Genomic DNA, 12,914 nt, shown 5'->3' on the forward strand with positions numbered 1-12,914 from the left:
TGGCCAGTTACATGTATGTTTAATTTAATAGCACTGTGGTCACTGCTCCCAATCGGTTCAACAACACTTACATCTCGCACCAGGTCCCGGTCCCCCCTGAGGATTAAGTCCAGGGTTGCCGTCCCTCTGGTCGGTTCCATGACCAACTGGTCTAGGGAATAGCCATTTAGAATATCTAGAAACTTTGCTTCTTTGTCATGACTGGAACACATATGCAGCCAGTCTATGTCCGGGTAGTTGAAGTCACCCATTACTACCACATTTCCTAGTTTGGATGCTTCGTCAATTTCATATCTCATCTCCAGGTCTCCCTGAGCATTTTGATCAGGGGGACGATAGATCGTTCCCAGTATTAAGTCCCTCCTGGGACTTTTCTACCTTTATAATTTATTTTATAACCCAAATCCTGTGCTTGATTTTTTAAACTAGAAATTTTTGCAGAATCAAGCCTCCTCTTTGTTTTGAAGAGGGCTGCTGTGGGAAAATACATGCAGAGACCTTTGTCTGACCTGAAATGTTTGATGGCATTCAGGCTTGAAAAAAATACTTTACTTCCAACTGTTTTTCCAGGTGTTCCTAGCTGAAATGTGTTCAAAAGCCCCAAACAGTCTTAAATAATGACTAAGACCCTCATCCACATCTTCCTTCAGGCTGATTCATGGTTCCTCTAGTCAGCCCTAGAATCTTCCAGGGGAAGGTTTACAGTTATGAATGTAAAGAAATGGGATGGTTTAACTTTGTAAATTAGATAGACAGATAGGCTCCTTCCAGGAGGAAGGGCAGGATATCGATTTAATAAATAAAATAAATAAATAAAAAGATGATGGAGCTAGACATCCACTGATGTAGGCTAGGTACAAACAACAGGAGATTACTGTCCTTTCATGTCTTTTTTAGCTTTCTAGAGTAATCTTCTGGCCAAATTGAAAGCTAAGTACTCAATGGGATAAACCTTTGGCCTGATACAGCAAGGCATTTCTTGCGTTCTAAGGGCACTTCCAGACTGTTGCTATTTTCGGCTGGAATTCAGTCACAAACCAGGAAATTCAAGTTATGCAATTATAGTTGATAGGGAGGTCTTGTGTTACAAGCCAGCTTCCCCAAAAGATCTGACTTGTTGCAATAATGAAAGTGATGGGAAAATACACTGACAGGGTGGGGTTACATTTGCTTTGATGCAATGTCATCTAACCTCCCCACAAACAAATCAAAATGAATGCTTATTAATAGTCAAATCTCCCTGCAAACAAATCAGGACAAATGTTCAATAAATAGATCATTTGGAAGCGCCCTAAATATGTTGAATCAGATCACATTATGCCTTTTTCCTTCATCTCACCTTTGACACATAACATGTTATTTAGGTTTAAAAAAAGTAACACTGCTGCAAAAGACCTATATGCAGAAGGTGAGAAAATGGTCCTGCAAAGCAATCATGACCACAAGTAAATGAACCATTGGCCATCTTCCTCAACTCATTTCTAGAATGTTTGTATAGTAGAAACAATTAAACACAACATCAACAAAACAAGAATTGTGCTTGCGAATGTGTCCGATTCATGGTTTTCAGGATGTTGAATTAGATCTCATTTTTTTCATCTGAGACCAGTATACTGGCCTTGAGTTGATCGGCATTTCTACCTCAATAGCTACATGTGTAGCTGGTGCCACATAGCAATCTGCCTCCTGGGGTTCCTCAGCATCTCCTCCCAGTGGTTCCTCTCAGTGCCAGTAGCATGCAGGCCAATGCTGCACTTCCCCAGTAAGTGGTTCTGCCCATCACCATCCTGGCTTAGCATCTCCAGCTCCACGCTGGAGGCACAGAGCAAATCATGGGGCACCTCAAACATAATCATTTCATTCCAGACCGGGTTGATCTTGTGTTTGGCACGCTTTGTCTGCTTCTTTTTCAGTTTCAGGGACTGGTGCTTCAGTGTCACTTTGACAGATATATCTGCAGGGACAGGGATAAAAATTGGTAATTTGATGGCAGCATTCTCTGCCATTTCCTCCTAGCTTCTGAAATCTTTGCGGTAAATTTCAGCAGTCTTTGATGGCCAGACTGTGGTTCTTTTCTTGCATCTATCCCATCCATGTATAAAGCAGGTGGTGGAGGTCTTACTTTAACAGCAAAAAGAGAACATAGGACTGCACTGCTGACCTGAATTCCATCTCATCCCTTTGATCCCTGGTAAGAGAACTGGGAACAGAGAAGAGTGGTTGAAACAACCAATTGTGCAGAGTTAAGGGATGAGAGAACTTTCAGTGCCCCCCTTCTATGTGCTCCTTTTAGTGTTAAAGTAAAGCAGAGAGAGAGAGAGAGAGATGTATATAGGAATGGGGTGGAAACATCAATGACAGCCCCATCCCAACTAGTTTGGCTCTGAGTTTCAGATATTTACCATAACATACATATTCATTGCATTACATATAGCAGGGTTGGGGAACTTATGGCTCACCAGATATTGTGTGACATCAGCCTCTGCCAGTGTGGTTAATGGTCATGAATGATGGGAGGTGGAATCCAATACATCTGGAGGGCCACAGGTTCCCATCCCCAATATATAGTATACACATTTATTCATGAAATTTACGCTAACATTGCCTGCCACATGCCATAGCATACTTCAAATTTCTGCTTCTCAGTGTTGCCATCCAAATGTCAGTGCTGCAGGATCGCACTACTTGACACAACTGGTTCTCTCAGCTTTGATGATCATATTAATAAATGGCCATAGTGCCCAAAGCTGAAAGGACAAGCAAGGACATTTGGCATTATCTCATGGATACTTTAATGAGGGGCATTAGAATGAATAATACATAGCATTTAGTCTAGAGTGCTCAGAGTACTTCATTCTCAGTAACCCTGTGAGGTAGGTCAGTATTATTATCTCCAAATTACAAATGGGGCTGAGGCTAGATTGCCTAAGACCCATCTAATGAGTTCTTGGCTGAGGGGATATTGCATCTAACTCGCAGCTCACACAGTTCCTTATGTCAGCTAATGAAATTTAATATTAGTACACATTGCTTCAAAGAAAACCCAGATGTGTCATGTGGTTGTATCCCATCAAATTGTCCCTGTTTCTCACCCTTCCCAAGGAGCTCTTTCAGCTGTTTGGAATGGAGATTCTTGGCCTTTATGAGCACCACAAGTAGCCGGTTTGCTGCAGGGAGATAGCTGATGGAAAGGAGAACTTCTCCATAGCCTGCATCTGGATCCTGCAATTCAATGAGATAAAATAGGGAAAGAATGCACTATGCATTTTCTACTTTAGTCCATGCAAAAGAAGCAATAAAGCAATTGCAGAATGATGGGGAGGGAAAGTCTCAGAAGACTGTACGGTACAGTGTTACCACTAGTACCTCACTCTCTTGTTTTGTGACAGAGGCTCAATTCACACACAACCTGTCTCACACCACACTGCGTGTTGTGTGTGTTTTTAAATTAGCCTATGATAGTGCAGAAATTAACATTTTAGCAAAAATACAGAATTCAGGGTTTTGGAAAAAAATTGGAATTGATTCTGAAATTTGATTTTCAAAGACACTTTTAAAAATACTAAATTTTAAATCCTGTTAAGGGGTTGTAAAGCAAAATGGTTTAATATCAGCTTCCCAAATTCAAAGGCCAACTATTCAGAGCCCAACTGGTGGCCCTTCACATCAGTAGAATCATTAAGCTTATTCAGCAGAGATTGGAAATGCTGTGCATCCAAATACATGCGGAGGGCTTCTCACATATGAGGCTCCCCCTTACTAGATTGGAGCATATATTTTACATCGTTTTTATTTTCAGTTCATCTGGGATTGTTAGTGGGGGAGGAGGTTCAAACTCAGAAGCAAAAAAACATGTATCTTTGCAAGCAAGTTTGAGCTTCCTTGCATGCTTCCTCCTCCCAATTTCTTTCTGTTCTTGTTTTGTGAAAAGGCCCAACATGCTAACAAGCATGTGCAAGGCTGTCACTGCAGACTGGCCTGTGTGTGATAGAATATGGGCAACTAACACAGCGCCCTGTTCAGACATTTAAAGAACAATTCACATTGACCTTCCCACATTGACTGCATTTGGAAGCCTCCTTGCAACTGGAAATACTGATTACACAGCCTCCCAGTCATAGGGAGGTTTCTGAGTCCATGCAGCAGAACAGCTCCCTTCAGATCTTCCCACTCAATAAGGGAAGATCAGGGTGGCGTAGGCAGGGATGGAAACGCTGGGGCTGGGGCTAAGGCCCTTCTGCACACTTTATTATACAGCCACAAGAGTGGCTGTATATTATAGCCAGCATCGATTTTTCACATTCCGCAATCTTAAATTGAAAATACCCCCATACCATTCTGATGCTTCCCATAAGCTCATTTCAAAACAAAACCTTACAAAACCTATAGTCCTGGACTCAGAAACGCTTGCTTAACAACCCTTTCAATTTTCATGGCAATACATAAAACAGTCAGAGAGAATTGAGAGTTCAAAGTCTAAAAAGAGAGAAAAAAAACCAAGAGCCCTTTTGGACTTTTTTCTCTGAGAGTTCTCATAATCTGTTGAAATTCATTAAAAATCAGCCATGTTCACAGAGTACCTGTAATCCTAATACTGACCTTGCCCCATACTCTGACCTTCATCTTCGGCAGTTTAAAGGTTTAAAAAATGTCTGGCTGATTTTTAATTAATTTAAGAAATTTTGGCTGGAAGCCTATGATAACGTGGGGCATGCTCATAAGAACCAACTGTCACTGTTCTAAAAGCCTCACAGCTGCTGGGCTTGGCTAATCAGGGGGCCACACCCACACCAGACTTTGATCTCACTTGAGACAGTCATGGCTTCCCTCAGAGAATCCTGGGAAGTGTAGTTTGTGAAGGGTGCTGAGAGGAGACTACTATTCCACTGACAGAGCTTCAGTGGCCAGACTGGTTTAACAGTCAGCCACTCTGATTGAAGGTCTGTGAGGGGAACAGGGCGTCTCCTAGCAACTCTCAGCACCCTTCACTAACTACACTTCCCAGGATTCTTTGAGAGAAGTCATGACTGTCCAAAGTGAAATAAAGACCTGGTGTGGATGTGGCCAGGGACAGCTTTGGTTTAAATTTGGGTGGGATGCTACATGTGCCTGCTGTAGAATGAAAAGGTGGGGGAAACGCTGAAAAGCAATGATACTGTTCACAATGTTTTCCTTTTGCTCTCTGCTATCTTTTTGTGTCTTTTGAAGACTTTTCCTCTTTTAACAAGCCTTTTAAGTTGAGATCTATTCCAGTCTGTGTCTGTGTTAGAATTGCTTTTAATGTTTTCTTTAATGTCTTTTTTTAATGTTTTTAAAGCTTTTTAAAAAATGTTGTTAATGTTGTTTTGTTTTAATGTATTTTAAGGTCTTTTTATGATGTTTTAAAGTGTTTTTATCATTTCTGTTTGCTGCCCTGGGCTACTGCTGGGAGGAAGGGCAGGATATAAATCAAACAATAAATAAATAAATAAATAAAGGAAAGGGGTTTCCCTTCTGCCCAGTACCCACACACCCAATCCCCTCCCCCTCCCGTCCCTGCCTCTCCCCCAGGTCAGTGTTGGACTATGACCTGGGAGACCAGGGTTCAAATCCCCACACAGCCATGAAGCTCACTGGGCAACCTTGGGCCAGTCACTGCCTCTCAGCCTCAGAAGAAGGCAATGGTAAAACCACCTCTGAATACCGTTTACCATGAAAACCCTATTCATAGGGTCAACATAAGTCAGGATTGACTTGAAGGCAGTCCATTTCCATTTTCAAACATGACTGCACAGAAATAAATCCCGTTGAAGTCAAAAAGTATGCAAACAATCAAACCCACCCTCCCTTCTCCTCCCTCCTATTCCCTCCCTCTTGCCTCTTCCCTCCCCCTTCCTTTGCCCCTCCCTCCCCCTCTCCAACCCCTTCCAATCCCCTCCTTCCCTTTCCCCTTCCCCCTCCTCCCCCTCCCCTTCCTCCTCCCCATGGTCAGTTTTACTATCTTAAGCATGATTGCACGGAGGTAAATACTACTGAACTCTATAAGCCTGCAAATGATAAGACCTGCCCTCCCCTGTGCCTTCCTTTGCCCCCTCCAATACGGTCCTTCCTCCTCCCCCTCCTCCTCCCCCATGGTCAGTTTTTCCTATCCTAACCATGATTGCATAGGAGTAAATCCCATTGAACTCAATAAGCATGCAAATGATCATACCTGCTTTTTTTCCTCCTCCTCTCCTCTACCTTCCTCCTCCCCTCTCCTCTTCCTTCTTCCCTGCCCACTCCAGCCCTCCCTCCCTCCCCCCCGGTCAGTTTTACCTATCCTAAGCATGATTGCACAGGAGTAAATCACACTGAATTCAATAAACATGCAAATGATCAAACCTGTCCTTCTCCCCTCCCCATCCTGCCTGCTCCCATCCCAGTCTTCCCCTCTGTGTTTCCTCCCCTCATCCCCTGTGGTCAGTTTCACCTATCCTAAGCATGATTGCAGGGGAGTAAATCCCACTGAACTCAATAAGCATGCAAATGATCAATCCATTCTCAGCAAACTTGGACAGGATCCCATTTCTTACCTCCCGGATTAAAAAGCAGGGAAATTCACTAATAGGCAAAAAACCTTGCGGTTTAAGAATGTACCTATAGCCCACAGATATTTCTATCAAACTTTAAAAAGCAGGGAAATTGGGCAGCTATAGTGAATGCACCAGGGGAGCAGGAGACCTAAACTCCTCTCTGAGATATTGGACTGCCCTACAAATTTGTCAGAATGCAAACACAACTGGGGTTGGTCTTTCACAGTCCAATCCACTTGCTGTGTAGCTTGGAAGAATTTGGTAACATGTGCCTCTGAGCATATGGTGAGTGGTGGCAACACCTGCAATCAGCCCAAAGAATAGAAAGAAGACGTGTTGTGCTGATCTTGTTTTAGCAGGGATGAAGCAACATTATTAAAACAGTTGATATAGTTCAGATGGTCACTTTAAATATGTCTGATTTACTTTGCAATTTTAGTGAAGTTTCCTATAGGAAATCATTTTCTTTTGTTTCTATTTCTGTGAATATGTGGAGCAAAATTTACACTAAAAAAACTCCAAACATAATTGTGGAATAATGGCACTGACCTCTGCAGAATAGTCTCCAGTGGACCTCAAGAGTGTCTCAATTTGCACAAGATAAAACAGTGGGAAGTGGAATATATTCTAGCAAAATTCTAGGTGTGCTCCATGTTTTTAATTGACCATGCCCACCTCGCCTTAAATAAAGTGGTTTGAACATAGCAGGCTGAAAACATACATCCTCTTTTCCCCCACAGCTAAGAGTCATTGCTGAAGTAGCAACATATTGTAATCAGTCTGATTTTACATCAAACTGCAGTTTCAGATTCAACTGTTAATGCACCCAAAATAGAAATAGAACATAACCTCCAATTTGAAACACAAAAGGCTGTCTTCACCATCATATGACATTGACCAATAAAAAGGCTTTAAATTAATAAAATAAATTTGACACAGATTTCTGGATGAATAATGAGGGAAATAAAATTTTCTAGTTTGGATTCTCTGTAGAAACATTAGTAACACAGGAAAGAAGCAAAGTAAGAAGAACACCAGCAAACATACAAAAATATAATTATCTTTGGAGATGGCAGATGTTGCCACCACTCACCATATGCTCAGAGGCACATGTTACCAAATTCTTGCAAGCTACACAGCAAGTGGATTGGACTCTGAAAGACCAACCCCAATTGTGTTCGCATTCTGACAAATTTCTAAAAAAAGGTAAAGGTGTCCCCGCACTTGTAGTGCGAGTTGTTTCTGACTCTTAGGGTGACGTCTTGTGATGTTTACTAGGCAGACCTTATATATGGGGTGGGATTGCCAGTTTCTTCCACAGCCTTTCTTTACCCCCCAGCATATGCCGGGTACTCATTTTACCGACCACGGATGGATGGAAGGCTGAGTGGACCTCTACCCCTTTTACCGGAGATTCGACTTCCTCCTTCCGTTGGAATCGAACTCCAGCTGTGAGCAGAGCTTCGGCTGCGTTACTATAGCTGCCCAATTTCCCTGCTTTTTAAAGTTTGATAGAAATATCTGTGGGCTATAGGTACGTTCTTAAACCGCAAGGCCTTTTGCCTATTAGTGAATACCTTCATACATTCTGTGAATAACTGAACAGGGCTTCTCAACATGTCCATTGGGAAAGATAATCTACCTTCCTGCTGATTATAGAAAATGCCTTTGTTAGCCATTTTAGAGAGTTAAAAAATAAAACAAAAGGAGATGAAATAAATATACTGTTCTGGGTGGTACCAAGAAGATTTAAAATTCTGTCATTATTTTTCTGTGAAACACTGCCCTCTACGCTCCTGCTAGCTGTTTGTTGTGTAATGTGAGCTGTCCCAGTGACAGTTCTAGCACACAGCATTAAGGAATACCTCATCTCCTTGCTGTGCCGACAGCAATTAAAGGCAGCAACTGCACTGGTGCTTTATTGTGTTCATGAGCACTGAGAACAAAGCAGAGGAGGAAAAGGCTTCTTGGCAAGTAAACCCAGCATAGGGCTATGTTTGCGTTGCAGAAGCTTAAATTGATTCACAGGATCAGGCAGTTAGTAGCTTCTAGGGATGTGCACTCATTTCATTGTGAATGAAAAAACTGAACCAAATGGGGCCAACTTGGTTCACCTTTCATTTGTTACAAAACAAATGCGGTGAGTAATTCATAGATACAAAAGTGTTTGTTTCCATTATCCTGCTTGTACCAGTTATTCATTCATTCAGAGGTGAGGTGGCCTTATTCTTCTCTAGCAGCAGCAACTGGTTTTAGTGGCCGCCTTCTGGCAGCCACTATTTTATTTTCTTATAATGCCCCAGACATTGCAATGCCCCTGACATTTCAACTATCTGTGGGGAAAATGGCAGCTTCCAGTGGAGAGTACCACAATGTCTGGGAAATTAAGGGAAAATAAAAATGGCGGCTGTCAGAAAGTGGCCACCAAAATAAGCTCTACTACTATCATTCTCACTGGAGGCAGCAAAAATGTAAAAAGAAAACAGTAAAAAGAAAGGGGAGCAATAGAAACCAATGTAATTTTAATCAATGGATAACAAATGTAATTTTAGCAAATTAATAAATGAATTTAACAAATTAATAATGGATTCAGTTCAAATAACAACAATGAATGGAATATCAAAATTGGAAAAAGGTTCTTGCAGACCTCTACCTTCTCCTATGCACCTTTTAATAGGAAATTCAGTCTAAATTGAATCATTTGGTACAGGAGACACTGGATATCTGGGGAGTTGCCATGAGACTACACTGAACTGCATCCCCAGGGTGCAATCCTATAGTCCCTGAGAGAGTGTGCCAGGAGGCACAGGATAAATCAGATCTACCCTTTGATGCTGGACTCAGAGACAGAGCAACATCAGAGAGGGAGAGCTGATGTCAGAGCCCACCTGTCCTAAACTACTGGCTGGCTACTCCAAAGCTCTAGCCTAACTGATGAGTTGGAGCTCTGATGTCTGAGGGGATGTGGCAAGGACATGCTGGGACATAGCCGGTATCTGAAGGATCCTAAGCCCTCCTTGTCCGCTTTAATGCCCCCCAACTTGGGGTAAATTTAAACATGCTTCTGAGTGTGTCTTCATAGGTGACCTGTAGGGAGGCAACCCGTGGAGGGGTAACCCGTGGAGGGGAGCTCTGGCGACCCCTGTGGGAGGGTGAGGGCAGGAGTGGCTTTGGTGATGGTAGGCAGGGTTGGCAAGTGGGGCAGCACCCATAATCTAAAATATATTGCATATTGTTTTATAGTCCCATCTGCACTATATATTTAAAGCAGTATATTATACCACTTTAAATAGTCATGGCTTTCCCCAAAGATTCCTGGGAACTGCAATTTGTTAAGTGTGTGAAGATCTGTTAGAAGACTGCTATTGCTCTCAGAGAGCTACAATTCGGAGAGTTCCCTGGAGAGTTCCCTTTTTGATTGTTAAACCATTCTGGGAACTATAGCTCTTTGAGGGGAACAGGGGTCTTCTAGCAACTCTCAGCACCCTTAACAGTTACCAGGATTCTTTAGGGTGAGCCAATACTATTTAAAGTGGCATGATGCTGTTTTAAAAGTATGGTGTCAGTGGGGCCTATGTTGTACGCTGCTTAGAGATTTTTTAAACTATGAAGCAGTTTATAAATGCTTATACATAGGTATATAAAATAAAATATCTCCCTGCCCTTCCTTTCCTATTGTTTTGTACCAGAGGGAAAATGTTTTTAAAAAGGTATTTAAAACAAAACAAAAGGAAATGGATGGAGGAATGCAAGATTGTTCCTCTGCCCTCCCTTCCATCTTGCTAGCTTAAGTCTGGAAGGGCAGAGTAAGGTGATTAAAGCCACCTTTGTATCCGCTTTCCCTTTAGGACTGCAGCCTTCATGAACTATGAGCTTAGTACACTATCACTTAAGTTTAATTGTTGTTGTTTTTAATAAAAGTTTATTTGTGCTGTTCACTTCCTTCTTGGCAATTGCTCTGCGAGCAATCTCTCCAGCTCCCTGAGCAAAGGCAGACCTTCTGAAAGATCACTTAGTGCTATTGATTTTTTAAAAAAATCCCCTTTGTCCCATAGTGATTGACCTTGTAGACTTCTGGCCTCTTTCTGTCTCTCATTCATTTGACTGACTCTCTACATATATCTCTGAAGGCAGAACAATAACGTTGACAGGGTTTTTTTTCTTTTTTATTAAATGAAAGCAATACAGTACTCGCCCACAAGGGAATTGGTTGGTGAAAAGAAATAGAGCATAGAGAAGAGGGATGGATGAACATGCATGTTTTAAAAATTGCAACGAGGAATAGAAAAGGCAAAGAAAATGGGAGACTAATAGCAAATTCATTTTCCATCTTTCAGTATTTATGTAGTCAAAATGACACCATTCATGCTCAATAGAGAGGGTTTGCGGAAAAATTGCAGGAGTACTTTATTCAATGAGGACATTGAACTTGTCAAGGATTATCAATACCTCGGCACAGTCATTAACCAAAATGGAGACAATAGTCAAGAAATCAGAAGAAGACTAGGACTGGGGAGGGCAGCTATGAGAGAACTAGAAAAGGTCCTCAAATACAAAGATGTATCACTGAACACCAAAGTCAGGATCATTCAGACCATGGTATTCCCGATCTCTATGTATGGATGTGAAAGTTGGACAGTGAAAAAATGGATAAGAGAAGAATCAACTCATTTGAAATGTGGTGCTGGAGGAGAGCTTTGCGCATACCATGGACTGCGAAAAAGACAAATAACACTGGTCAACACTAATTTTATTGCCAATGATGTTTCATCGATTTCAGGGTAACTTTGTGTCGCTGATTCAGAATATGGCATCGGTTTTGCTAGATTGGCTCTAATTTTTGAGATAATGGATGCCCCCATTGAAAAACATAACAAATTCAAAAAATTTAATGGTCAGGCACAGCCTACCCACAAATGACATCGAAACTGTCTCAAATCATACAAAAGTAAACACATGAAATACCTAATGGCATTGTATTCAGTACAATAACATTAAAACAAAGTAAGCTGATTCAGATAATCACAATTAATGCATAGAAAAACGCTGTGTGTACGATTTTCTTTTATGTGGGGCATCAGGACAATCACGTTGGAGGCTCTAGCAGTAGTCTGCCATCATGTGTCTGTCCCATCTGCCTTGACATCTTTCCTCCATCACCTTTATATCCTGATGGAACCTCTCCCCTTGTTCCTCACTAAAATCACCAAGATTATCCGGAAATCTGTCTAAGTGGCTATGGAGATAGTGTACCTTTATGCTCATATCAGTACCCAAATGTTTAAAGTTAGCGAGCATGTTTTGCACCAGTTCTTCATAATTGTCTGCTTTGTGGTTACCCAAGAAGTTCTTGACAACTGAGACATAACTGCACCAGGCAGAAGCTTTAACATCATTCATAAATTTAGTGAAATTCAAATCATTGATGAGTTTACGAATTTTAGGACCATCAAAGATTCCTGCTTTTAGTTTTTCCATAGTCAGTCCAAGGAATGATCTACAAATGTATTTGAAGCAATCACCATCTTTGTCCAAGGCCTTAAGAAATTGCTTCATCTGTCCAAGTTTGATATGGAGTGGTGGGAGAATGGTTTTTTCTCTGACAACCAATGGCTTGTTAATGATGTTCACTGCACCTACAGTCATGTGTTCCCTTGAAGGCCATGTCACTTTTTTCCAATGATCTCGCTTTGCCCTACTATCCCACAAGCAGATGAAACAAGGGTACTTTGTGTATCCACTTTGCTGCCCAAGCAAGAAGTTCACCATCTTTAGATCAACACAAATAGACCACTGGTGCTCATGATAGCAGAGCTTCTGCAAGACCATTTTGGTATTTTCATATTCTTCTTTAAGATTTGTTGAGTGAGCAATTGGAAGAGATGCATAGCGGTTACCATTGTGCAATAAAACACATTTCAAGCTTCTGGTGGAGCTGTCTATAAAAAGCCGCCAATCTTCTGGTCGATATTCTGGTAGTCCCATTTGGAGAAGAAGTCCAGGAATGTTATTGCAGTATACAAGTTCTTCATCTTGGCTGAAGTATGGAAGAAGTCCCTCCTCTCTTGTCCGATAAGCTGTTATGTTAGCTTCCGGCTGTAGACAGTTCTTTTCCATTAGCCTGGATGCTAAAAGCTCAGATGCTTGCTTTGACAGACTGAGGTCTCGTATCAGATCATTGAGTTCTTTTTGGGAGAACTGCTCAGGTGTTGAAAAGCTTTCTTCATATCCACTTCCAGGGCTACCTCCTGTGCTACACTCCATGTCCAGCATTTCTTCAACATCTGACAATGGAAGGTCAGGCAGTGAGGTAAACACTGGTATGGGAACATCTTCACTGTGTGGCACAGGTCGCCTTGCTGA

At 41.7% G+C, this 12,914-nt stretch overlaps 1 protein-coding gene across 3 annotated transcripts in view; it reads right to left on the reverse strand.

Annotated features, from left to right (window-relative positions):
* Nucleotides 1–1,649: 1,649 nt before the first annotated feature.
* SYT13 (synaptotagmin 13) overlaps nucleotides 1,650–12,914 on the reverse strand; it is a 43,078-nt gene continuing 31,813 nt past the window's right edge. For all 3 annotated transcript variants that reach the window (XM_061613166.1, XM_061613168.1, XM_061613167.1), the window contains exons 5-6: nucleotides 3,093–3,222; nucleotides 1,650–1,954 (exon numbers count right to left, since the gene is read on the reverse strand). In XM_061613166.1, coding sequence (XP_061469150.1) covers nucleotides 1,650–1,954; nucleotides 3,093–3,222 — 435 coding nt within the window. The remainder of the gene's footprint in view (nucleotides 1,955–3,092; nucleotides 3,223–12,914) is intronic.

This window comes from Rhineura floridana, chromosome 2, assembly GCF_030035675.1.
Source record: "Rhineura floridana isolate rRhiFlo1 chromosome 2, rRhiFlo1.hap2, whole genome shotgun sequence".
In the NCBI taxonomy this organism is placed as follows: domain Eukaryota; kingdom Metazoa; phylum Chordata; class Lepidosauria; order Squamata; family Rhineuridae; genus Rhineura; species Rhineura floridana.